The sequence below is a fragment of the Platichthys flesus genome, chromosome 3, assembly GCF_949316205.1.
Source record: "Platichthys flesus chromosome 3, fPlaFle2.1, whole genome shotgun sequence".
Taxonomy (NCBI): Eukaryota; Metazoa; Chordata; class Actinopteri; order Pleuronectiformes; family Pleuronectidae; genus Platichthys; species Platichthys flesus.
Genome location: NC_084947.1, coordinates 24,362,607 through 24,388,946, shown reverse-complemented (window position 1 = coordinate 24,388,946; position 26,340 = coordinate 24,362,607). Strand labels below are relative to the sequence as shown.

Here is a 26,340-nt window from a genome sequence, read left to right as displayed (position 1 = left end):
GTTTTGCATCGAACAATTTAGCCATGCTATAGGGATATGCGATGGTATATTAGTTTGTGTGCATGCAGCGTATTGTAGAATGTAGCAAGGAGTTGGGACAATTGGCTTCAGGACCGTTACATAATTTCAGCAATTTCTGTGGAAATGTCTAAATCAGGCAAGTGTCTTTCCACTTAAATATTGGAGTAAGTGAAAATAGATAGATTTGAATGATATGTTTTTTTTCTCATTACTCAAGAGCAGGTACTATATAAACTCAGTGCTGCTGTCCATTCTCTGCCAGGTGATCAGTTCACCACAGTGCTACACATGCTAAGGCCGATTTTGTGTCTGTATTCTTCGATTCTTGGAGTCCGTTGTGGTAATTGTGTGGTTTTACTTTGCTCCTCTGTGTCTTCAAGTTCTGCTCACCTGCCGCCACTACTGCCTGCCGCAAAACTCACCTTTCTTTGCTCACCTCTCCACCTTCACTCTGTTGGACTCTCGGGATTCTCTTTGGTCAATTATAGTAAATGTGTTTAACATTCAATGTGGTCTGTGCCTGGGTCCAAATTCAGACACCATGACAGATATTACTTGCACAGATGTCCTGTGTTTCAGCTTCAGCTATTCTCGCGCTCAAGCTGCTTCTGTGCCCCGCATGAAGTGTCTGCTCTTCGAGATGTAAATCTACAGCACTCACAACCAGGAGGGGAACATTTATTTTGCCAACACTACGGCTGACGTTCTGTTGTTTGGGGAATTTGTCAAACTTGCATCACAAAAAAAAATCTGAAAGCAGATGTTTCGTGTGCACACAACAGCAGCGTGAAGATGAATGTGGAATGAATATGGCTCAAGTGTTTTTTCTCCGTTGACCAGGTGAGTTTCTAATGGGGTTAGCCCTCCCAGTTTTTCTGTAAATCTTTTAAAATAATTATTGGCCACGGTGAAGGGACAGTCTTTAAAATTTTAATGGCCCCATTTACTTTTATTGGCCCCATTTAGGGTGGATAGAAATTCTCCCGCAGTCATTACTGGTGTTATTTCCCTTCAGTACATTTCTCCCTGTCCCAGCTGTGCTACAAGATTAAGTGATATGCGTCAAACATGTCAGATATGAAATGTCACTGTGCAACAACACACTTTGAGTCTGTCTAGGGCGAAGGGTGTGGGGGTGTTTGTGAAAACATCTCAGGAGAAATCAGCAGGGACATCGATCAGGCCTGATATCACAACACACAGGGACTTTGTTGATTTTGTTGCTGTGACATAGATATAAATCCAGCCACAAGCGGCCTATCAGGAGAAGCTTTCAAATAATCAGCGTCATTATCAAATCCTCCACTCTGCCTCAGGCTTTAACTGCTTCCTGCAACGTGATCTCAAAGAATGGAAGCTCACTGCAAATTGCAGGTCTATCATCTAATAGACTGGATTAGACTGGGTAGTATTAAAAGACATGCTACATTGATTGGCCATGCATATTTATTGTCCATGGTAGAAATTTATTCCAGAATTAGACAGTTTTGTCAGATACACGGTTTCCAGCCCAAAAACTGTTAAAAACCCACTCAAACACATACATAACCACCCACAATATTTCATCAGTATTTGGTAAGTATACATCGGCAGAGGAAGCATACGTACAAAGTTCTTATTGAAACACCAGTACCCAGCCAGTCAGCAGTGGCTGAATTAATGGCTGACTTTCCATCCACCACAGCAAACCTCCAGACAATGTAACACTGCTTTCACATGATAAGTCTCGATTGGCAGAAAAGAAGCCCATGAATGACAATGTTGTTCATATTTTACATCATTGACTCAGCAGAGTTTACTGAATTTCCTACATGTAACACTCCCCATTGCAGACATTACCTATGAAGTCGTTCTTGGACGCTAAAGATCAGCTCTACCGATGCGTTCTAAAAATAAGACTCGCTTTCACAAAAATAAATAAAAACTCACGTTTAACTTACCTATTTTTCAATTGCTAGAACAAATTATGTTATGTGTAACTTGATGTCTAAATGATCAGTGTTCTATGACCAGTTATATAACTGAACTTTTGATCAAACTTGACTGTAGCACAGGAAATACCAATCCTCAGTTGTAACCCTATATGCACGAAATACATACATCCATACAGGGGTGCACAAACAATAGGCTTGACAATGAGAGTCACTCAAATACACACAAACGAGCATTAACAGGAAATGTGGCATTCACTCGAGCACGTCAGAATTTGCAGCAATATTGTTTATCAAATAGTATCAACGCTGTAGTACATTCTAATAAACAAATCCTTCAACTGCAATATTGCTTCTCTGTGTTTTTCATTAGAGTTCCCTTCAACGTATGGCGCCCAACGTGGGGCTGGTAGAGGAGCGCCTGCAGACTGCATCCTGGGTCAACACTGGAAAGTGGCTGGATAAAGGTACGATAATTGATTATTCAATTTACAGTCTCACCCAGACCCAGGAGCAGGGAGTTGCGTTTAACACCTTCCAGAAAAGAACCTTGATATTTTTGTTTAATAAATATTAAATAAACATTTGATAATGAATCGGCTGATAGTTGAGAGAGAATTATAGGAGGGTCCACTCACAGAAAATGGCCCCCAAACAGTGAAAATAATAAACATAAGAAAACAGGCGGGACTATTTAGTGTGTTTTAGCATATTTGAGGCAGGAGTCATAATAAAAAATATAAGTTTAGAACGTAGGAGAAAATGTTAGAAACCCTACAAATAATTAAGGGTAAAATAATGATCAAAGTTTATTGGGGGAGACTTTCTCTACCTCCAGTTTGTTCAACATTTTATTTAAGTCCAATATAGCAGGGAGATGAGGTGTCGACGTTATCCATATCACATTTGATGGTCTGTCACCTCATATGCCATAATTAAAAGTGATAATTAGCAGCCATCCTCTTAATTTATTCCTGGTCGAAGAGATAGCAGTTTTCTTCCGCTGGCTAACTTTAGTTTTATACAAGTTTATAGTCAAGTTATTACAGGGAAAGGCAACATGTTAACATGCACAAAGTCACTGTACATTGCAGATATCATTTATTGAATCCCTTTTTTTTACTGGTAACCCAGTCCATGTCGACTGAAGCGGCAAAAGACAGGGATGGTGATACACAGACAGATAAACTGTGAATAAAGAAAAATATAGTTTAGTGTCAAACAGCATAAATACTAAAGACAAAAATATATTAAAGATAATAAGACAAAAAGAGAAATAATAAAATGTACATTATTCTAGGGGTAAAGTACAAGTAATCAAACAGTTATATATAATACTAGTTTACAGAACAGAATTAGTCACCGGGCAAAGTGAAAACTCAAACATGTGCCTAGAAACATTGCTCCAAATTGATTCTAATTCCTCAACTGTTAACATGTTGCCACAGTTTTCATAAAGATGGATGAAGTGTATCACCTTCCTCGCATTGTGCAGAGGCCAAAGGCTTAATCAATACTTCTATGCTTTACTTTGTAAACCGCATTGTCAAACTAAAACATCCTGTCAACACTGGGCATTCTCATGCAGGACCGCATGTCACAGGTTGCTCAAATAATAGCTTGTCTCTTACACATGTAATCAGTTGTATCATTGTAAAATGCAGAATTGAACAGTAGAACAGCTGGACAGTAGCTGCTGTGTCAGCATGTACTGGGATGTATGAAATATAAAGTGCAGTACGTCTCAAAGTTTAAATCAGGTCTTATAATGAGGAGAAGAATGTATGGCTGAATGAACTGTACCTGTATGATAAACATAGTGATGACACCAGCGGCTGTGTTCAGATAGTTTCTTGCAAACCAGTCCTTCAATTTGAGGAGACAACCCTGAAAGACAAAATTCGCACAGTTATTCTTAATTTATATCGCTTTAAAAAAGGTTTGCCATTCGACTGGAATCCCATAGTTCAGAAACAATGCAGAGTCCGTGGATGTGAATGTGAAAATGAATAGTTGTTTGTATTACAGGGCCAACATATAAAGACAATAGTGACCCGTCCTTGCCTCTTAGAGACTGGAGTCAGATACACCCAACTTCGTGTGATGGAAGTGACCACATGAGGTAATGCCAAAGAATAGAATATGCAAATTCAGTATACTTTAGAGAGATATTCTGTATATTTGATGTGTGCTGCACAAATTGGTAGGTCCCCTGTATCTATGGCCCGCAGCACCACAAGAACATTGATGGGGAGTTAATGGCTAGAGAACAGGAAGCTGGAGGGGTCTGCGTGCACAAACCCCTCAGTGATCATTTTCAAACAGATAGCACCAGCAGCAAATAGTGTGTTGAAGGCTGAACAGATGTTATTCTGGCTCAGTTAGAAGCAGCCATCAGAATAGAAGGAAGAGGTCTTTTTTTTTTCTCTTTTCCAATAGCAGTTGCAAATGTATTTCTCAAATAAATAAGTATAGCCTGGCTCAAAGCTCATACTCAAAGAGTTCATACTCAAGTTTGTCGGTACATGGAGTTAGACGGGGTGTGGGTTACCTCTTGCCAGTGGATTTGGATGGGGCTGCTGCAGGGGTCCTTGACACAACAGGAGGTTGGGATATTCCCCTTCCAGTCAGACACACCATGAACTCCACAGCACTTAAACTGTACATACAAAACACCTCAATGGAATGAAGATATTTTATTTGGACAGGGCAAAGTGAATGACTAAAACTCTAAATGACTGAAAGACCATGACGGAGATGTAGTGAATCATTTACCAGGTCCTGCACGGCGTCAAAATCCTCTTTAATGGTCGTGTTTGCCTCTGGACTGGACTGTCTGTAGATCTCCAGGCTTTGCATCAGGTCTCTCTCAAAATATGAGTCAATCTGAAGAACAGAGACAGGATATACGTTATTACCTGTGATGTGCTGCTGCCTGATGGACTTCTGAGACAATGGCCACGGGGTTTGACAGCAGCATGTGGCAGAAAGACCAGAGGCAGTGTGTGCAAAGCCAGAGTACCATGAGCAGTGTCGACTCGTAGGCCTCTGTCATGAAGCTCATCACAGTTTGACAGATGATTTATCCATTGAGATCTAGCACTGACTGATTGGGATAAAAACAGTAAGGGCAGGGAGGGCATCACCACTCTGATGCTTTTCACTGCCCAATGCACAGAGTCATTGATGAAAAATTAACAACCTTGAATGTCGGTAAAAGCTTGTCTGAGAATGCCTCCGGTGGTTTTGCCAGTGAATTCCATCCACCAGAGCCATGTCGCTGGCTGGTTATCAACTCCCATGCAATGATATACAGTCGACCACACTGTTTTATGTCGTAGTGTTGACATTACTGTATCAATCAAAGCTGTACCTAAAAATAAACCTACATAAATGTATTTTTCTATAGGCTGTACATACATGAAATCCCTCCTACCTCTCTGCTATAGACAAAGAACACACAGGCCATGGCCATCTCCACCAGCAGCAGAAGAAACAGCAGGAAGAAAAACTGAAATCAAATCAGGTTCAAACGTGAGTGAGTTTGAATGATATGTGCTGTCTATTAGTATTGAAACTTGAGTTTGGCAACGCAGACGCTATATCTCCATTTTCATGTTTAATCTTTATTTTTGTTTCCATTGCCGGACTAGTTTTGATCATCATTTTGATGCAATAAAGTAAAATGCTTACTTATAGACGCATTGATGAGCTAATGACTTGTTTCATACTCACACTGATGAGCATGCAGCGGTTCTCCTTCATGCCTCCCAGCACGCCTATAAAACACACACACGTAACGATGGTGCCAGTGACCACCAGAGTGTTGGCAGGGTAGATGGGCCAGAAGGTGGTGACGAGGGAGGCGAACCTGGAGTTCATCATCTGGTATTCTCCGAAAGCCACCACGAAGGCACCGCACAGCTCCAGCACAGAGGAGAGAGAGGACACCTCGCACCATCATTCTGGATTTACATACACACACTCTGATTCTTCACTAGAGGCCAGGTTGACCATGAATCCTTACCACTGAGGGTGTCAATTCTAATCCGGATTCATTTCATTTCCACAAGACAACATCTTTTAACCATTCAGCCAGGATATCATGTCCTGTGCTGCTTTTACCCAAGAGTCCCCAACTTAAAGGACGTAATATACTAGATTGCAGAAGTCCCATTTAAAAGTGTGCAAGATCTTTACCTGTGACACCAAAGTTTTCAACATTAAAGGTAAAATCAATTAATTGAGTTTATAATAACAGAAGAGATATCAGAATATAGTATTTTATACATAATACACAAGTATTCTTATTGGGATATTATAAAAAAATCTGAAAGCAATATCCGATTTGACAGCTCGCATTAAGGACTTTACATCCTTTGCTTTCAGGAGGCATGACAGCAGTTTGTCAGTGTTATGGCTGCAGTGCACACAGGTCCTCACCCACCTACCCAGCAGAGAAAGTGGAGAGTGATCAACAGAGTCTTCAGGCAGTTTACACAGGAGCGATTCATCTTCCCTGATGATCCTCCCCTGTCAGAGAAGATTTGGAATCTGAAAGAGAAGAGAAGTGGATGTGATGTTTATTAAACACAGTGTAGAGCACAGTGAGGCTGATACACTTGTTAAAAACAAGGGGGACTGCTGCTCCTCTTGGTGGCAGTGTTTACAGGACACCACTGTTTGATATGAAAACACTCAGCCATGAGGCACAATGGACACTTGTGACCTATTCCGACTCCAGTTAATCATTATTACCCTGCTCTTATCTCCACTTGGACCATTTGACAAGTTTGGACCTGAATATCCAAGAATGTTTCATTCATTAACAGTTTACATTTTCTGCAGTCATCTTAAATATTCAGTTCATTTTATAGTTTGATTTAATCAACTTGTAAGTTTGATCAACTCATACAGCTCATTTAAAACATCACGAAGCCTTAATGCATTATTGATATTGGATAACACATTGGAAGCCCAGCTGAACTGATTTCCTTGTCTTTGTTTTGTTTGTGTTGATCTTCTGAAATACATCCGGTGTTTACACTCTTATACAGACATTTATAAAATTCTTACTGTCAGTACAGTGAGGAACTCCTGAAACCCATTTAGCTATGATATAGAAACAATTTGCGGAATAGCCTGAGGACTTACCTTTATCACACGGGATCTTACAATACTTCAGTGACAGATGCCGTCAGCAGTATTTTGGTGCTGTCCCCACCATTCCAGTGTTCAGTGACGACAGACAGGTATGAGGAGGAAGAGAAATAAAAAGGGAGGAGGAAAGACAACTGAGAGCTCCGTCTATCAACAGTGAAGAGGGGGGGCGTCCACCCCTGGTGATAGCTGAGTCAGTGTCAGGAACCAAATATCAACATGAACTTCTTACACTAGTTCGTCCAACTCCTTCCCTTCCTTCGGTTGAACACTCAAGCATTTTTAACACATTACTTAACTAAAATAAGTTCTAAAAACACATGTTGAGCATGAATCAATGAGTGTAGACTGATGGAGAACATGGAAATTTGATGCATTTAGTCTACAGCTTTTTGAAACTAATGTAGTCCTGCTGTAAATCCTCCTTTATGAAGGTTATAATGTTCAATTTGTTTAAACAGTTTTACATTCAACTGTATGGCCTTTTGAAGAATGTATAGTTGTATCTGATGCAGCGCACACACACAGGTTTAAAAGCTTTATTTTACCCTTTAACCTGAACCATGACGAGGGCCTAATCCTAACCTTAACCAGGACCACAGGAATGACGTTTTGCCTCATTAGGACCAGGCTTTGGTCCCAATGTGGTCAACTGGTCCTGAGAATATCAATGTTTAAGTTGCATGTACGTGCACACACTCTTTGTGAGGACACTGATTGACATCCCCTTTCTCCTTAGCCTAAGCATCATAACTAAATACCTACCCCTCATTTACAAAGGTAAAACTTTGACTTAAGTCTAACCTAGACTTAATTCTGGCTTAAACACTGGAAACAACTCACGATGTTCAGACAGGGGACTGGCAACAATGTCCTCAGATTCAAACTGGTCACATCTGAGACATCAAGATGATGTGTCCGTGCATCCTAACATCTAAAGCATGTATAAATACATGAGATATTTACTGCGGACAAAGAAAAATAAGGAAACATTACAACATGAGATAAATCACATAGAAACTTTTACTGAAAAAAATTCAAAGACAGGAGCAAAAACAACAAATGATCTTCACTTACAGTTTGTCTAAAGCAAGTGTTTTGATCTCACAGTAGGATTTGCTGACCATTACTATTTAAATAATGAGAGCCGTTTGCCACAATGTTGGCTCATGAATTAAATCATAGGGACAAACAGCTTGACATTCATAAGTGAATTAAAAAAACCTACACAGACAATTAGAGGAAACGTGAAATAACAGTCTGCAGAGCTTCAAGAGGCAGGTAGTGGAGCTTTAACTCCGAGCATGAACATGACATTAGCTACTGATTGATATGCTTTCAAACAGCAAACAGCAGGAACCAAAATGACATACGCAAGAACAAATAATACAACAAACAAGATCCCAGAGGTGTTGCTGGGTGTTAAATAAAGCAGAAGGTCACAGAAGAAAAAAAGGCTCTGCATTCCTCAAGCACATACTGTCAGACCAGCATGTATCAACTCTACATCAGGGTCCCTGAAGAATGAATAATCATTTTAATTGAAGAATAGATTTATAACAAAAAATTCTCTTGAAGGTGGAGTGCATGCATTTCTTTCCACGCGATTATCTGCAATTTTCATTAATCAGCCGGACCTGAGGGATCTTGTTTTTTGTGCTTCTACCTGCCTCAATAAAGAGAAGCAGTTCTCTCAGCTGGAGTTCTGCAGCAACTCCTTTCTACACAAGCACATGGAAATTTCCCTACATGTTAACCCTCTTACAAACATGTTGCTGTAAATAAGAAGTCGCTTTATTTGAAAGCTTCACTAAGCAGCGCTATTCAGCTGCCTCCTTGTATCTGCATCTAGTGCTAATGCCAGTCAGTGACATTAGTGGCTGTTGTGCTGGTGCTGTTTTAACCTGTTGAGTGAACTTTAGATTTATAAGTGCATTTGCAATTCCAGGGAGAATTTCACACTCTACAGTAGTTTTGCACTTTCTTCTTCAGTTTTCTTTTTATACTCCTCTAAGTGATCATGATCATTTTGCTTAGAAGAATCGCACAAAACTGATGGAGAAGTGTTGATGTATCTTTTAGCTTAAAACACCGGAACTGATACCAGACTCGGTTTGCCTTATAGTGTAGTCTGCATCATCCTAAGACTCAACCATGACTAACACCACAACTACTCATATACAAAAATGAAAACCACTAAAGCTGATGTTCAAGTCATTCTGCAGCAGGACACATTTTCTTTTTTTTTTTTTGTTTAATGGGAGGAAATTTGAAATCTGCAGATTTAAAGGAGACATATTGTGCAAATGTTCAGGTTCATGATTTTGATCTGAAAAGGTTTACATGCTCTAATGTTCACTTTATTCCTATTGTCAGTTACTACAGGTCCTCTTTTTAGATTCTGTCCAGTGTTAGCGCCTGTCTCTTAAGCCCCCCCAGGTTAACACACAAAGCGTCACCGTTAACACATTACAATAAATTGCCTCAAGCAATTTAAGTGAAAGTTGAGCTTGAAGGCTCCAGGTCTGTAAATAAATGGGCGGTTGTGGATTCAGACATAAGTGAGCTAAGACATCTGCAACCCAAACGTCATCTCTGACTGAGGCTCCAGGTCTGAAGTGACTCCCGGCTCCGACTGTACACAGGCGGTTTTCATGGCAGACACTTCGACATGTCATGAAAAAAGCAAAATGAATGACGCCTGAATTCCATTTAGCTCCTTCAGTGTCAGGGTCCTGGTATTGTGCATGATGCCAAACTGTCATGCTTTTAACAGAGCCGCTGTCTGTTGAGTCACTCCTGAACTTTACATGCTGTAAGTCAAAATGGCTGCTGTGAAAAAGGCCTGTTTGGAACGTGTCCAGTGTGTCACCTCTCTGCATGTCCACACACAACATCACCAGTGCTGCTTAGGGCTTTTGTTCAAATCAAAACATCACTGCCTGTTAATGACACAAATATTTATAATTATTTTGCCTGTACTTTAATAATTGTGATGACTTTAGGGTAGCACCCTGTCCCTTCTCTACATCTCCAGGGAAAGCTGTTCAGCAATGGAACTGAATCGACTTCTAGATGATATTGTCCATTAGTTTGACTTCCGTCGGACTTTCAATGGATGTATAAATGTGTGGACACGGTGATCTGTAAAGATGTGTCCTCTTACGTGGCTGCTCCACTGTCACTTTGCCTGTCTGCAGTTGACCTGATGCTCCGCCCTGATTACAGAAACAAAGCTCATCATTTACACAACAGTGAAGAAACAGATCCCTGTAACCAGCTCACTCATTTGTCTGTACAGCAGTGGTGAGGGAGCTGCAGTGTGACAGCGCTGCAGCCACTGGAGACCAAGTGTAAGGCACGAGCTTGTATTGCATCATTTGAACAGATAAATCAAAGGTTACACTTCTAGACACTAAACAGCATTCATATTCACTTTACTCTAACACAACATCATGATCCTGCATATGGCTATCAAATTCACAGTGCATTCCAGATTTGAATTCTAAAGCAACATAATGAATGAATTAGTTCATAACATATTGAAATAGTTCGATTGATGAGAAGTGGATAAAATTCAGTGCCACAGAGAAAGTTAGGGATTTTCTAAAAGACAGTGGTGACAAGTATTTCTTAGTTCAAGCTACAGCAGCAGCTAAGAAGTGTTAGTAGCTTTAGGGAGTGATGGAAAACAAATTATCTGAGAGGAAATTAAGGGGATAACTGCAGAAGCTAGGCATTTAAACAGCACTTGTAACTCTAATGTACAATTGTGAGGTGTCATTGGTCGTACATTTAAAAAACAGCTGGGTTTGACCCAATTGTCACATGAGCTGAACAAAGTGCGTTGCCTGGCTTTTATAAGCTGCATTCAAAGCATGGAGGAGCTCAGTGCAGCTTCATCGGTGCAGCAAGAATCTGCAGTGATCCACTGGTTGACTGGTCTTCACAGCAGCTACGAGTCGGATTAAAGCTGCACACTGGCAGCACCAAGTGGCAGTAATAGGTAGCTACAATTCTGTACCAAAAAAAACTATGAAATGGTGAAAGTAAACACAGCATCTGATTTTGTAAAGGATTTACACATTTTTGTTCGGCTGAAATCTACAGCTTGTCAGTAAGTGCAATGGCATTCTTCAACCCACTGTGCTTTAAGTTGAGATGAACATATTTTAACTTTTTTTTACCAGGGCAGCTTTATCTCGTCCGTCTTCCACTACATTAAAGTTGTTTTCAGACATGATTTCAGGAAGAACTCTGGAGTATTGGGTGTGGACATTCTCCAGAGGTTACCTTTCACTTGCACAACTTAGCAAGAGATTATCTGCTCAGAAATGCAACAAATCCTCTGCATTCAGGTGAGGGGTGGAGCAGCAGACAGAGGCATGTTCATTCAGCTGCAGGGGTCACAGGTTTTTGTTAACAGCACGTCAACATCGGCTCGGATCTCAAAATCTCTCTTGACATGTGTCTTCTAGTATAGCACTGTTTTCATCCGGAAATATTTGTGTTGTTATTATAATATAGTTTTTTGCTTCTGTTGCATGTCAGATGCGTCAGCCACCCCCCCCCCCCCCCCCCCCCCCCCGCCCCTCTTGCTCGTAGTGAATCCTAGGGAATCTCCAGCTGTTTTCATTCATTAGCTCCTCTGAGCCAGGCGGAGAAAGACCACAGAAACTCTAGGGGCTCTCACTCGGACAATCGCCTTCACACATTCACCTCCTCCCGAGAAATTTCAGAGAATCTCCAGAGCTCATTACATGTCTGAAAGCAGCTTTAAAGAATAATCTACAGCTGGCTTACCTGTCCCTGATCTCTTCACCTGTACATCTCGGCTAATTTCTGTTTCTGGGCTTCAGACCCACAAGGTTGTTCACTCATTGTTCATTTGAATGTTTGGTTTCAGTAAGCTGTGGCAAGTCTTGGCATTGTTGTCATGTATGTTGATAAAGCAACAAACATTCTGAAAACCTATACGGATCATTGCTCCATGATCAATAGAAGCGTTTACGTCTCTTTTCTGTCCAGCGTCCGTAAAGCACCAGTCCTATCACTGCCAGCACACCCAGGCCCAGGATGGAGAATAGGAGGGTGAAGAAGAACTGGACTCTGCTCATCCCTTCCTCCTGGATAACAACTGCAAAGACAGAGGATGACAGATGATTATCAAACAGACCACACCAGGTGTCAGGTTGAGCTCATACAACCACTTTATGATGAGGAGTTTTATAATTTGAAAACTTTGTTTTGTCACTTTAGGTTTTTAAAATATTGACTACATTTATCGATGCAATTTTGATATTATTGAAAAATGCCTTTAAACAGGGTTGTTAAAATATTATTTTATTACTTTATTACTTTTTCTTGTTATTACCAGTTTTGTTTTAAGAAACCTCTCCTCATATTAAACTATATTTATTTATGTACATTTTGACAAAATCCACACACCTCATTAAAACAAACTTGCCTTGTTATAACACAAGTTGATAGTGATCAGTGACGGAAACAGAAATATTCTAATCAAAAACAGCAAGGAAATGTTATACCTGATCATCAAAATGGTCCCGTCATTATCGGGACAAGACATCAACATCCATCCCTAAACTGTAGTAGCCTATCAGCTGCTGTTTTCTAGGTCTAAAGTGAACATTGAAATACAAAGCTCCTTAAAGAGCATCGAAAAGACATGGAAACAGAAATATATTTAATTCACTGGCTAAACTCCATCTGCTGATGATTGTGTTACACATAGTGAAGAATGTAAGACATAAAGAGCCCAAAACGCTCACCTTTCAGTATGTGGATTATCACTGAACAAAACTATAATAACCAGCAATCAAGTCACCCATAATATGTGGGAGCTGAGGCAAGGTAGCGCTGTGTCTACCTTGAAACTGTTCCATGTTGTCAACTCTGGGAATGATGACTTCCTCCTCCTCCTCCAGCTCCTTCTCCTCCTCTGGAGTCCTCTCTACTGTCAGCTGGTACAGCTTCATGGAGATGAGGTCATGGTTATCTACAGCAACACAAGTCAGCATGGTTTCAGCTACAAACACTTGAAGAAAGCCTTCACACAAAAGCACTAGTGCCATTTCATTGCAGCAATGATGTGAAAAAAAAACTCTGCTTGGTGTGATAATCTGCAGGAAGTACTGATCGGCAGTCTGTGCGTGTGTGTGTGTGTGCCCGTCTCTATAGCTCACAGAAACTGATGGTCACAAGTATAATACCCTCCCAACAACAGAGATCTCAGAAACGGCTGAGAATCCTACCCATTACTTAGACAGCTTCTCTCTGATCACCCGTGATCAGTTTACCAAAATAATCTCAGGTTCTAAACCAACAACCTGTATCTTAGATCCCATTCCTACAAAATTACTTAAAGAAATTCTGCCCCTAATTGATAGTTCTTTACTTAACATTATCAATCTGTCATTATCATCAGGTTATGTACCACAGTCTTTTAAAATAGCTGTAATCAAACCCCTACTCAAAAAACCCACCCTAGACCCAGAGGTTTTAGCCAATTACAGGCCAATATCTAATCTCCCCTTCATGTCTAAAATCTTAGAAAAAGTTGTAGCCAATCAGCTGTGTGAGTTTCTCCAGGAAAATAATATATATGAAGACTTTCAGTCGGGGTTTAGAGCCAATCACAGTACAGAGACAGCCTTGGCAAAAGTCACTAATGACCTTTTAATAGCCTCAGATTAGGGACTTGTGTCTGTCCTCGTTCTGTTAGATCTCAGTGCAGCATTCGACACAATTGACCATCAAATTCTATTACAAAGACTCAAACAGTTAATTAACATTAATGGAACCGCCATTAACTGGTTTAAATCATATTTTTCTGATCAATCCCAATTCATGCAAATTAATGATGATTCATCTGTGCGCACCAAAGTTAACCATGGTGTTCCACAGGGCTCTGTGCTCGGCGCAATTTTATTCTCATTATATATGCTTCCACTAGGAAACATTATCAGGACACACTGGGTAAGTTTCCACTGCTATGCGGATGACACCCAGTTATATTTGTCAATAAAACCTGAATAAAGTAATCAATTAACTAAACGTCGAACAGCCCCTCGGCTGTGGAAAAATCCAACACTTTCAGTTCGGGAGGCAGACACCATCTGTTTGTTTAAGAGTAGACTCAAAACCTTCCTTTTTGATAAAGCTTATAGTTAGAGCTAATTAGTGCGCCAGAACGTTACTTGTTCTATTTTATGACACATGACACACAGAGCTTCTCTTTCCAGCTTCTCCTTCCTCTTCTCCATCCCTATCCCCCTTCCCCGGAATCCCTTTGCTTTATCACCCGCAGATCCAGGGCCTCTGTGGCCACACCATGGATTACGGTTTGTGGATCGCGCACCGGGGTCGCAGCGTTGGATCCAGTGTGGCGGATGTGGGCTTATCGTAGTGCTGGTGGCGGTGACTGAGGACTGGAGTGGTGTCTGGATGGTGGATCGTGGTCTAGATGGTTGCTGAGCATGGACTGTGCTTGCAGCGGGACTGCTTGGCATGTCATGTTGGGGTTGTCCTTTGGGATGTCTACCCTCATCAATGCTGCTAGAGACTTTGATTAATGATGATGTTGTCCTACACGTGGCATCTATTGCACTTCTGTCCGTCCTGGGAGAGGGATCCCTCACATCTGGCTCTCTCTGAGGTTTCTACGTATTTTTACCCTGTTAAAAGGGTTTTTAGTAGTTTTTCCATACTCTTGCTGAGGGTTAAGGACAGAGGATGTCACACCCTGTTAAAGCCCTATGAGATGAATTGTAATTTGTGAATATGGGCTATACAAATAAAATTTGATTGATTGATTGATATAGATATTAATCAATGAAGTTGGATCATGAATTCAAATCTATCCAGTCACTTCGTCCCTGATGTCCTGACTGTGCGTGGCTGTTGTTGATGGTAGCAGATGAACTACATGCTCATGTTTAAATACTTTCCTCATAAACTCTTAAGTAAATCAACAAATTTCATATTTCAATCATATTTTAATAATTTGTATATTCTGGGTGACTTAACTGTGCAACATACAATGGAAGAATAGCGTCTGAAGTCACAAGATGCGAAAAGCAACATGTGACATTTTCAGTTTACATTATTGACAACATCTACTAAAAAGTTAAAAATCCAAATATTTCCCTACTCAGAAGACACATCATACAGTGACATGGCGTTAACTTTATGTACATTTCAAATGTTGCCCCTTTTTTCATAGTGATCTTCTTTCTGCACGTTCTGCAGGCACCGTGGACATTTTTGTTCTGAGCTCTTATAAAACCACATGACCACATTTACTCGAAGTGTTCTTATCCGAAGACTGAAAAACCTCAGTTATACAATCTGCTTTACTCTGCGTTCCATCATGTTTTCACTGAGACAAAACAAACCCAAGTTGTATACTGCATCTGCAATCTGGGAGACTGTTGCTTGATTAATGCTGGACTTTTTCAAAGCGCAGTTTTAATAATAAATCAAATTTGAACTGTTGGGACATTTATTATGGTAATTGTTTCATCCCTACTTGCGATGAATCTTCATACCTGATAAGTCTCCAGTGGCAGAGGAGGCTCCAAAGAAGTATCCTGTAGGTAGCCGCAGCCCTGTGATGTCAGCACAGTGTTTCCATTCCTGCTTACCTTCTGCATCCACCATGAGCTGGAGGGAAAGGAAGAGTCAGCATGAAACACGGATGAACACTGATGCTAGGAATGGTCTTTAGTGACTTTCATAGAATTTTCTACATTATCAGTGTGACCTTTTTGGATGATAACATGACTTTGTAACATTACAAATGCCCCGTAGCTCAGACTGTATAAAACCACACAGAACATTTGTATACAACTCACAGACACTTCGCATCCAATATTAGAGTTTGAGATATAAAAGGAGGACTGAAGCTGCCTTCAGACACTTCACCAGAGGAGGTGTATGTGTGAACGCAATTGTCAGAGTGAGAGCCGCCGCAGTTTCTGCAGACTTTCTCTGCCTGGCCCCCACTAATAAAGTCAGTTAAAAATCTTGAGGAGCTGATGTGAGAACACAGCAGGAGATCCTCTGCAGGATGTCCAATGAGCGAGTGGGATGTCAATAAAGTTTCGAACATGCGACAGACAAAAAAATAACTCTCAAGATGAAGTAACAGTGCCATACATGAAGAAGAAACAGACAAAGATGCCAAGATAGTTTGTGGTGGTAACAGCCGTTGTTTATGTGCTGTAAACACAGCAGAATAAATAGGTTACATCCTGCCTCTGCCTGCTGCACCACCGCTCATCGGAAATCTGCAGAGAACTTGAGGATGTTGTAAACTTAGCTGAGAATCTCCTGCTGCGTTGTGCATGTGTAAAAGAACTGCAGTGAAAATCCAAACCTAATTCCCTGGAGATGGTCTGAAGGACAGGTCTGAAAACAGCTGGAGATAAACTGCACAAATCCAACCAAGAAGACTCAAAGGTGTAACTGTTCCCACAGGAGCTTTTACACAGTTTAAGAGATGAACATTTTTGTTTAAAAAATTCTGTCGATGTGAGTTATTACGTGTGGACTGTTGGATAACTGGTATTGTGATGGAAATCTGAAAATGCAACAGGCTGAACACCAAATTTGTCTTGTATTTTAGTAGGGGCTTTTTGCAGAAAGGATCAACACAGAGAGTCACAGGGATCTCAGAGTGAAGATGGAGAACAGTCAAATGCAAGGATCTTATATAGCAGAACTAAGGCTGGTGGTCTGAGCCAGTTCAGACTGGTTCTGTAGGCGCAGTTTGAGACAGGAATTACGACACAGGAAACTGATTTTCATACCTTTCCTTTGAAGATAAAGCAGACGGAAATTAAGTTCTTGAACAGTCAATAAGTAATAGAAAGGTCATAAAGGTACTGGAAAGGTCAAAGAGGTTTCAGGTCACAACCAGTTCAGGTCATAAAAGCCTCAGACAGGTATGCAAAAAAGTTACATTTCAACTACAAAATAGTTTTTTTTCCACTACAGTATCCATTTAATATTAACTCTCTACAACACAATAAGGTGTGCAACTAGTGGATTCTGACTGATTCCAAGGTAAACTGTGTAATTAACACTTTAAAGTTTTGTACCGTCAGTCTGTTTTTGGAGTATCTGATGAGGACGAATGTGTCGAAGATCGCATTGCGCACCATGGATGTACACCCTCCTAGTTCAGTGCGGCGTCCATCTTGCTCGTGTTGATATGACAAAGTCCCATTCCCCAGCATCACTGATACATAAGGGAAAGTCCTCTGAGAGGAAGAAAGGGGAGACAGAAATCTTTATATGAAGATTCAGAAACACACACAATCAATCTTATATTTCAATTATAATAACCAACACCAACAGCACAGATGAATCAAAGAAGATGGCTGGAATGAAACGGTGAAGATGGATGGACATTCAGCAGCTCAGAATAAACAGCGGTGTCTGATGCTACCTGAGTTCCAGGTTGTGTCTTCCTCACATTCAAAAAGGGAAGCAGGGAAAGAAATATGACACATTTCTGAGTCCAGCATAAATAATCTAAATAGTCTGGCAGGCTGTTCTCTGGTATTGTTTAAAACTGTGTTACACAGTCAGATTAGGCTGAACGACTCCAGCTGTCACTTACATCGTGGGTCTTGTCTGCATTGAGGTAAGTGTCCATAAATATACCAAGTCCAGTGAACTGATTCATGTTACCAAACACAGGACCTGCAAAGAAACAGTAAGGTACATTAGAGGTCTGAAATCCAAAGCAAATTCATCATACCCATGACATGTCATTATCATCCAGCTTCACTGAGCCCAATAACAGTTGTCTCTATCAGCTCGATAAATCAACCCAGGGTTTAAGGAGCATGGTCACATTTAAGTGGCGCCATTTGCAGCATATGACCAATCACAACACGGAGTCCACAGGCAGCAAAGCAGCACAAACTATAATGTGAAATAAATAGGAGGAACTAAGACAGGAAGACTTAGCTGCAGATGCAAAATGACAAGAGGAGACTGGGGGAAAAGTGTGAATGTGTAAGTTTATAAGTTAATAACATCACTGCAAGATCATTAGAGCACCAGTAAATATGACTATAATTACATTTGTGTATTCCATTAAATTATAGCCTTTATAACAGCCCTGGCAGGGTCAACGTGTTCATGCACGGTACTATGACGATTACCCTAAAATAAGTGAACCACCATCGTAACGTCAAAAGATTAGAGTGTGTTAAACCAAGTGTTACGTCGCTAATCACATATTCTGCTTCAAAGTACAGGCCTCACAGCTCTTCTCACAAACAGCACAGGTCTAAGCTCAATGTTTCTCCACCTCAAATTTGACAGCTGAGGCTGATCATAGAGCCGACTAATCAGTCGATTAAATTGTCAACATTGAATAATGCATCAACACTTTTAATAGCAGATTAATCATTGAAATAATTGTAAGTCAAACTTGCCGTTGGTGGTAATACTGGAATCCCTCCACATGGGGCATTAGATAAAGAGCTCTACTGTATGAGATTCACATAATTTGTAGTTCCGGAGGCTGTCCACAAGTAATGTGTGGACAGAGAATTACGATATTGTGGTTTTAGAAGCACTTAATGTTAAAGCTGAGAGTGCACAAATGGAGCCATAGCTTGGTTCCTATGTCTGTCTGTACAGGAGCTACTGAGATGAAATGAAGAATAAAGTATGGCTGACTGACTGTGACTATATAAGGAACCTGCACTGTCTCTTCATACCATTCTGCATGCGATCTCTGGTTAACCAGATGGCCATTCCGTCCCCATTCATATTCTTCCTTCCCAGGCCGTGGATTTTAAAGTGCACCTTTAGCTCCCAATCCCGCAAGAGCAAAGGCTAGAAAGCAAAAGACATAAGACAAACTGGTTAGTTTTGATGTATGCTATGTGTGATATGCATCTGCCAACATACTATTATTTTAATACGGGCTGAATTAGTCTAATTATATTCTAGTAAATGTAGACTGTAACAGTCTGCATTATTTTTGTAAAATGCTTACATAATGAGCAATCTTACAATTTTCGTTAACAGTGAGGTAGGACATGAGAAGTTTAAGTGTTAACAACAGGCAGGCTGAGCATATGTGTGGGTTTAGTAGACCTCAGGATTTGTACACGTGTACACAGGCAACTGGATTGGTTGTTTCTTGAAGACATTTAACCTCTCATCCAAGAGTCTTCTTCAGTTTTAACAGCCGAGCCCAGACCCACTAGCTGATGGAGGTTCAACGACCTGCCTACTGAACATAACAACTCTCAAATAAGCTGCCTTTAGACATGCACATGAACACAATCTCTGCACATTCTCCAGAGGGGCTGGATGTGAGAACGCAAATGTTCAAGTGAGAGGCTTCAGATAATCTCAGGAGTTACTGCAGCCATTATAGCTTGCCTCTGTTCTCTGTGCCACCCCTCACCGGAGCGCTCCAGAGATTTCTGTGTTGTGAATGTGTTCCAAGTGAGTGGAAAATCTCCTGTTGCATGTGTGAAAGGAAAACTCCAGAGAAAGTCTGGATCCAGTTGTGAGGACATTCTCCACAGTTCATGTCTGAAAACAGCTATAGAAAATGATCCACAGAGCTGAACCCTCCCATTAGTCACTTAGTTACTGAAGAAGCATGTTGGATGCGAGGTGAAAGGACGTCAAGAAACGCAAGCACGTCCAGTTGCCTACGTCCATTACTATTGAAGATATGATGACCTGCATGAATGACAATCTTCACAGGTGGATTTAGTAGACTTACAATTCGACTCCACACGGCTCCCTGCCTGCTCTGCAGGTCTGGGGTCAGCCTCACATGGTCAGGCGTTACCATGGCAGTGCCCATCAGATCCCACTGTGCGGAACTAGAGAAGCCCAACCCTGCAAAACAGTAAACACTTGTTAACGGTTGAATAGTTCACACAGTAACTTAATGGGAAACCCTCCACGCCCACTCTTCTCTGACTGATGACGAAGCAACAGAACAGGTTTCTTCTTCTTGATGTCATAACTACCTTCATAAATCTCTCTTTTATACTGTTAAGTGTGTGAGATGAGTGATCCCCACAATAGACGATATGTGAATGTTTATGCTGACTAGCACTGAACTGCTTGATGGTGGAGTTATTATAGTAACTACTATTGTCTGGTGAACAGGGTGTGATCCATGAAACCAGCTGATCTACAACGCATTCCACAAAATGATGAGAGAAGTCGCCCACACTGAAGAGAAACACTTTGTTCTGGCTACGAGGACAGAGTTCATTTAACCGCTTCATGTTAATGAGTTCATTACTAATACTACTCACTGTGGAATTACAGCAGCTATCATTTCCTTTGTTGTGACATTATGACAGCTCCTTTTAGTTGATAAGTACCTTCAGTAGTTTTACAAGTACTGATCTAAAGTGAGCAGGGATTAGCAGCTAGCCTTGGCTAATGTCCCCTGGGTGTAGCGGTGTTACAGCAGCTAATGTGAGGCTGACAGTTTGGACCTACCACGGTAAGGCTTGGTCAGAGAATACTCCCGCTTCAGAAAGTCCTCCATGAACTCCTGCTCGTCCGCCAGCGACGGGCTCGTCCACACACACGCGGCAGCAAACAAACATGTAAGCGCTCGGATGTTTTTTAAATGAAACATTGGAAATAAAAACCAGCAGCTTCTCGTTCGAGCCAGACTGGACATCTTTAGAGCCGCAACCATCTTTACACACTTCTTCTTCTTCGTCTATTTCTCAATCACTGCTTGTTCCTCTGAGGCTAGTTGGCGGTCAGGTGCATTACCGCCACCTTCTGGACTGGAGTGATAAGCAGCATATTGGCAACAAACTGAAAAAAAAACAAATATAATTATTTTAATTTGTTCATTTGTTACACTATATCAATACATGAGTGACAGTTTCCGCTGGTGCCTGACTATTTTATGAATTGTATTATTTAATCCTTTTTGAATTCTGTACAAATGTCTTCCTGTGTCATTTGAATCCCAGTATTCTTTCCATGTTTTGTGACTGTAATTATTAATGATGGTTTTGATTCTTGCTTTGCTAAATGGTTCTTGTATGTCCACTGCTAAAATATCTGCCTTCTCGTTGCCTTCTACTCCCATGTGAGCAGAAACCTGTAGGAAAGAGACATTCAACCCTCTCTGATGTAATCTGAGGAACACATGACAAATTCCTTAGACAATATCTGGTCTGCATGAGGATTTGATTTATTTAATACTGGCAATTGCTGTCAAAGGCAATGACAATCTCTTTGGCCCGTCCATCTTCCTCCGCTCAATGCAATGCAAACAGAGTACCCAGTATTCCATCTGTATAAACTGACAGGTGGTCGGAGACTCGTCTTTTTACTGCTGTGTCAAACTGCAGAAAGAAGAATGAAGCATGCAATGCCTTTTATTCGAATATTAATAAAAACAAATAAGAGCCTCCCAAAATGGCGTAAAGACACCCTTTTTCTGATTTTCATTAGTATTGTTTGTGTTTTTAGAGCCCTCAGTGAACATATAGGAACAGGCTTCAAATAATCCTACAAATTGATCTCGTCTTTTGGTTTAATTTGATAAATAAAAATCGATTAATGGTTGCGGCAGCAACAATGGTGGGACAGCTAACTATAAATCAGCTTTAAATGTTGTTCTAATTATTGATTCCTAATTCCTTAGTGATATCTGAACTGACAACACAAAAAACAATCCTTTCTTTTACTGTATTACTTTCCCAACACTTACTGTATTTATGGCCGGTTTGATAGGATGTGAATCATTCTGGCTCTGCAGATTTGCCCAATAATTGGCCATTAGTGTAATTGTTTTCTTTTTAGGCGAAGGGGCATTTCTCCAATTTCTCCAAGTGCTGACAGTAGCTTTGACTACACAGCCTCACAACATGTCAATGCTTGAGCCTGACGGTCTGTCTAGGACCAGTTAAATTTGTTTATTGCAAGACCAGTTTAAAATAAATTCTTTACCAACAATTTAAATACCATTGTATCGTTGGCTGAAAATATGTCAAATATGTGTAGTACGGTCTGTTTTACATTTATTGTCCACTTGATGACGCAGTCATCAACCAATTGGATGGAAAGTGTCAATGCTTCCTGAAGCTTCATCTCACCATCGCTGGTTAAAATACTAAAATACTAAAGCTCGATACTCATCGAGCTTTGTAACGATGAGTTAAAACTGTAGTGACTGCATCTGCAGAGCAGGAGACTGTGGCCTAACGCCTATGAATCCAACTTCACATGGTCATACTGTATCCCCCACGTTAATATAAAGGAAATAAAATAGAGAAGTATCTTAAATTCAATGCACATCTGACAGTATTGTTAATCAAGAATGCCAGAGAGAGCATTCAATTGTTGATGAAATGTTAAGCAAAATCTGATATCATGCCCCATATAATTGGTCCACGTGGTTTTCATAGGAAGTTGTTTCTATAGTAACACACTGGGTAGTGCTCATTGATTATCAGAGAAGGTTTTGGGGATTTTTTGTAAATTAAACTTACCACTCTCTTAAATATGAAGAAATAGAGAGTGCACATGTAGTAAAATAATCCAGAAATGATAGTGTGCCATGTCCTCCAGAAATCAGAAACTGTTACACCCACCACCAGCGGCTGTGCTGTTGACTGCAGATATGTGGAGCATTCAGGGGCATTGGTCCCCAGCCGGGGTCATACTATGTTTTGCTCTGGTCTGGGGGCGTTTCTGCCATGTGTGTGAATGTGAATGGTTGTTTGTTCCAGTGATCTGGTGGCGGTCTGTCAAGGGTGTACCCTGCCTCTCGCACAATGTCAACTGGGATTAGCTCTTGCGCACCCTGGATAATCTTTCTCACCCTTCCTCCTCTGGATGGCTGGATGGATGGAGCCTCTGGATTAAACTGCTTTAATTTAAAAAGCTGGATCCTCATATTAGAAAAAAGAGTGGAGTATGATCTGATTGTATTTTCAGTCAGGAAATCTGAAGAGATTAAACTGAAGATATTAAACTGAAAATGTTCTTCAAAAGGAGCACTGATGATAATAATAATGTCTCAAATGGTTGATAAATCGTCAAACCTGGAATTTATGTATATGTTACTTTATTGTGAGCAGTAGTTCCCAAACTAGGGTTCCTCATGAGATACGGTGGGTGTATAAGGGTAGATTCTAAAAATATCCAAAAAAGAATAATCATCAGCCTTCAGATTCTCTTTTCTCCACATGGCTCCTACAGGTGATCATGTCAGATTGGTGACAGAATCAGTTGCAACATAGTTTGGGAACCACTGTTCGAGAGTAGCGCACAGATGTAATTAAAGTATCACAGAGAGCCATCACAATATCTCCAGTTCACTTATGATATTATTATATACTGTATAACTGCATCTGAATACATTTGTGCTTTCACTGCCATGTTTGAAAAAAATTATATTTAACTGTGACATTTAAATAGAAAAAAATAAAACTAAAAATAAGTTCTAAAGTTTGTCACTTACGCACCATATACCTCAAACTTGTTCTCAGCCAATATAATGTAACACTTATTTATGCAAGATGTATTTATCAGTATTAATGTAAAAATTTTACATCTTAATTGTATCAGTGCATGTTTTTATAATCTAATTGTTTTGCTGTCTGTGATTAATATTGGGGTGAAATGTATATTCTTTTCTCACGGTGTGATAAAATGAATCTTATGTTATTTGACTTATTGTGGTGGAAAAAGTATTCAGATCTTTTATTTGAATAAAAGTTTTTGAATCAAACTATTCTTTAAATGCAAAAAGTGACTAAACTCAACATTCATAGAATATTTTCATTTAAAGATCTTACTGTTTGATTTTAATCGTTGATGTACGCTGTATTATTCATTGGACTAACCACTAAGGAAAATCCTACTCGAGCAGGACACTTTAATTCATTATAATGATGAGACCCCTCCAATTGGACTTTTTGACCACTCATCATCTGGACACAGGTAGGTTTCCATCTGACTGTAGGGGAACATTGCACAGAAAATAAATTGTGTGTCAATGTAAATGTTCACCCACTGCTGCTATATATATACTAGGAGTTTACGATTAACAGTCCCTTAACAAACCCTTCAACCAATTACAATCACCACAGAAGAGCCCACAACAAGATAACTGCAATGTCATTGTTAGCACAAAGAGTCTTGAGCTCCTTTCATGCTTAACAAAAAAAACCTCTAATGCTCTATAACAAGCAGTTTTTGACTTCAATGTGAAAGGATACAATCCACATTCATCGTACGTCAAATGACTGGGGTAGTAATGCTAATTTTAACCCCTTTTCCAGATCAACCAGTCAGAGAGTTATTAATGGAATAATTATGGATGGTAAGGGAGGTATAGACCTGTTCCCTCCATCCATCTCAGCCACAAACTCCATCTGTCTACTTTCAAGAAGCGCTTGGGCATCGTCCGATCTGCATTGAAGAGACGGACGTAAAAGATATCAAACGTATTCACAGACCCCCATGCTGTTTATTACCGTTCACACATAAAGGCAAACTTGTAGACTGGCAACAACTAGTCAATTATCTTTTTTTGTAGACTTACTCATATTCAAATATCTTATCTTATCTCATCTCATATTATCACGGTGAGAGTTACGAATGAGTTTTATGTTTGTATTAAATGAGCTGATACTTTGTGCTGGTCAGTGGCTGGTTCAGTGAAGTGTATTGAAAGAATTGGTCATTACTGTAGTTTACAGATATTTGAAACTTTATCTGATGTTATATTTCATCTAACAGTCTGCTCTCTAGTAAATCATTGTTGTTTACTTTGGATTAAGGAACTACTCATTCAGTAATACTCAGGTCCACTCATATCTTCTAGTACCCTATTGTAAGGGAAAACCATACAAACATATGATAAGAGCAGCTTAAAGGTCTATGGACTGACAGTTCATAGTTGGCTACAAGCAGTGTGGGAGTAGAGTATCTCATGTATTCAAACACCAGATACCAGCAGCATTGTGAGAGTGGTAGATAATCACTTATTTATCAACCCTGCATTTTATTATTTGATTTGCCTCATCACAGAAAGCATCTAGCGATGACTTCTGAACCAGCAGTGATTTATATGAGACTCAGCTGTTTGTAGAATCTTCTGCATTATCGTGCCCCATAAAAGAATGGTGCTCAGTTCGAGTAATGGACGGAGCCTTTACTGACATGTGATGGTGGTGGACGTAAATGCGATAAAGTTTTGGACGATCTTATTGCTCTTCGGAGACAAACAAAGACAAAGAGTGGGAATAAGAGAGGAAACATGAAGGTGTTTATGATCCAGCAGTGACTTGGGGCCCTCAGTATTTCCTGTATGTATCCCCCGGGAAGGTATTATTCACTTAGAGTAAGCTGCCGAATTCCAGCTGAACCTTGAAACCTGAAACATCAGTGTCTAGCACCTCTCCTGACACCCACACATCACCATTTGTGTAGCCCGTAATCCGCAGCGGAGACCGACACATGCAGCACAGGGCTGTCTGCGGGGCCATAAATTCTGCCCCAGCTTACTGAGTGGAGAAGACCGCAGGGCATGCTGCATGCAGTCATCTCCCGCTGGGGCAGACTTGCACTGTAATCCCTGTTTGCAAGGTCAAGTGATATTAATGTCCATTCAAATTCAGCGCCCATCTTTATAAAATCCGTCCACACCTGTTGGAGTGTGACTAATTGGGAGTGGATGTTGCGTAGATGTGGTATCATTTCAGCAATGCAGCCAATGAGTGAGGGCACAATGTGGTACAGCAACAATATAGTTCACTATAAAATGGTGTCACTGTTCCTCTATCCTGAATGACAATAGAACGGATTCTCAGGTTGAGCAGGGAAAAGCCCCAGGGATCTGTCCAAGGTCAAAATGCATTCTCATTGCTTTAACATTGCTGAGGAAGCTCAAGTTGAGTTATAATATGTTGAAATGCATATTGTATCTTTTACGGTTGTGATCATGGCATGGGTGGGAATGTCTGTGTCATGATAATGATAACTGGGTTAACAGGCTGGTTAACCTGGTTCTCTACCCTGTGTCATTGCCCGCTTATGACTGAGACTGTGGATCAGATAAAGGTCTGAAGTCATTTTCAACCACTGTTTTTGTTTCCTCTTTCACTGTTTTTTCCGTTTGCCTGGCACCATACTCTCCTTTAGATAGGAGATGTTCTTTAGAAACTCATTA

General features: G+C 40.4%; 2 protein-coding genes across 3 annotated transcripts; both read right to left on the bottom strand.

Moving 5' to 3' along the window:
• Nucleotides 1-1,449: 1,449 nt before the first annotated feature.
• Nucleotides 1,450-7,230, bottom strand: LOC133950850 (leukocyte surface antigen CD53-like). 2 transcript variants are annotated; one of them, XM_062384995.1, is made up of 8 exons: nucleotides 7,107-7,230; nucleotides 6,404-6,506; nucleotides 5,688-5,876; nucleotides 5,389-5,463; nucleotides 4,728-4,838; nucleotides 4,504-4,611; nucleotides 3,756-3,839; nucleotides 1,450-3,140 (listed from the first exon to the last, which is right to left on the bottom strand). In XM_062384995.1, the coding sequence occupies exons 2-8, from the start codon at nucleotides 6,464-6,466 to the stop codon at nucleotides 3,072-3,074; spliced, it is 699 nt and encodes a 232-aa protein (XP_062240979.1). In that variant the 5' UTR covers nucleotides 6,467-6,506; nucleotides 7,107-7,230; the 3' UTR covers nucleotides 1,450-3,071. The 2 variants fall into 2 exon arrangements, with proteins under 2 accessions (XP_062240979.1, XP_062240981.1); XM_062384997.1 differs by lacking the exon at nucleotides 7,107-7,230 and having other exon boundaries at nucleotides 6,400-6,473.
• A 4,471-nt stretch (nucleotides 7,231-11,701) lies between these two features.
• Nucleotides 11,702-20,849, bottom strand: LOC133950692 (VIP36-like protein). Its single transcript, XM_062384783.1, has 8 exons — nucleotides 20,634-20,849; nucleotides 19,897-20,015; nucleotides 18,872-18,989; nucleotides 17,758-17,840; nucleotides 17,234-17,395; nucleotides 15,680-15,794; nucleotides 13,000-13,128; nucleotides 11,702-12,249 (listed from the first exon to the last, which is right to left on the bottom strand). Exons 1-8 carry the CDS (start codon nucleotides 20,836-20,838, stop codon nucleotides 12,107-12,109), a joined length of 1,074 nt encoding a protein of 357 aa, XP_062240767.1. The 5' UTR covers nucleotides 20,839-20,849; the 3' UTR covers nucleotides 11,702-12,106.
• Nucleotides 20,850-26,340: the final 5,491 nt, after the last annotated feature.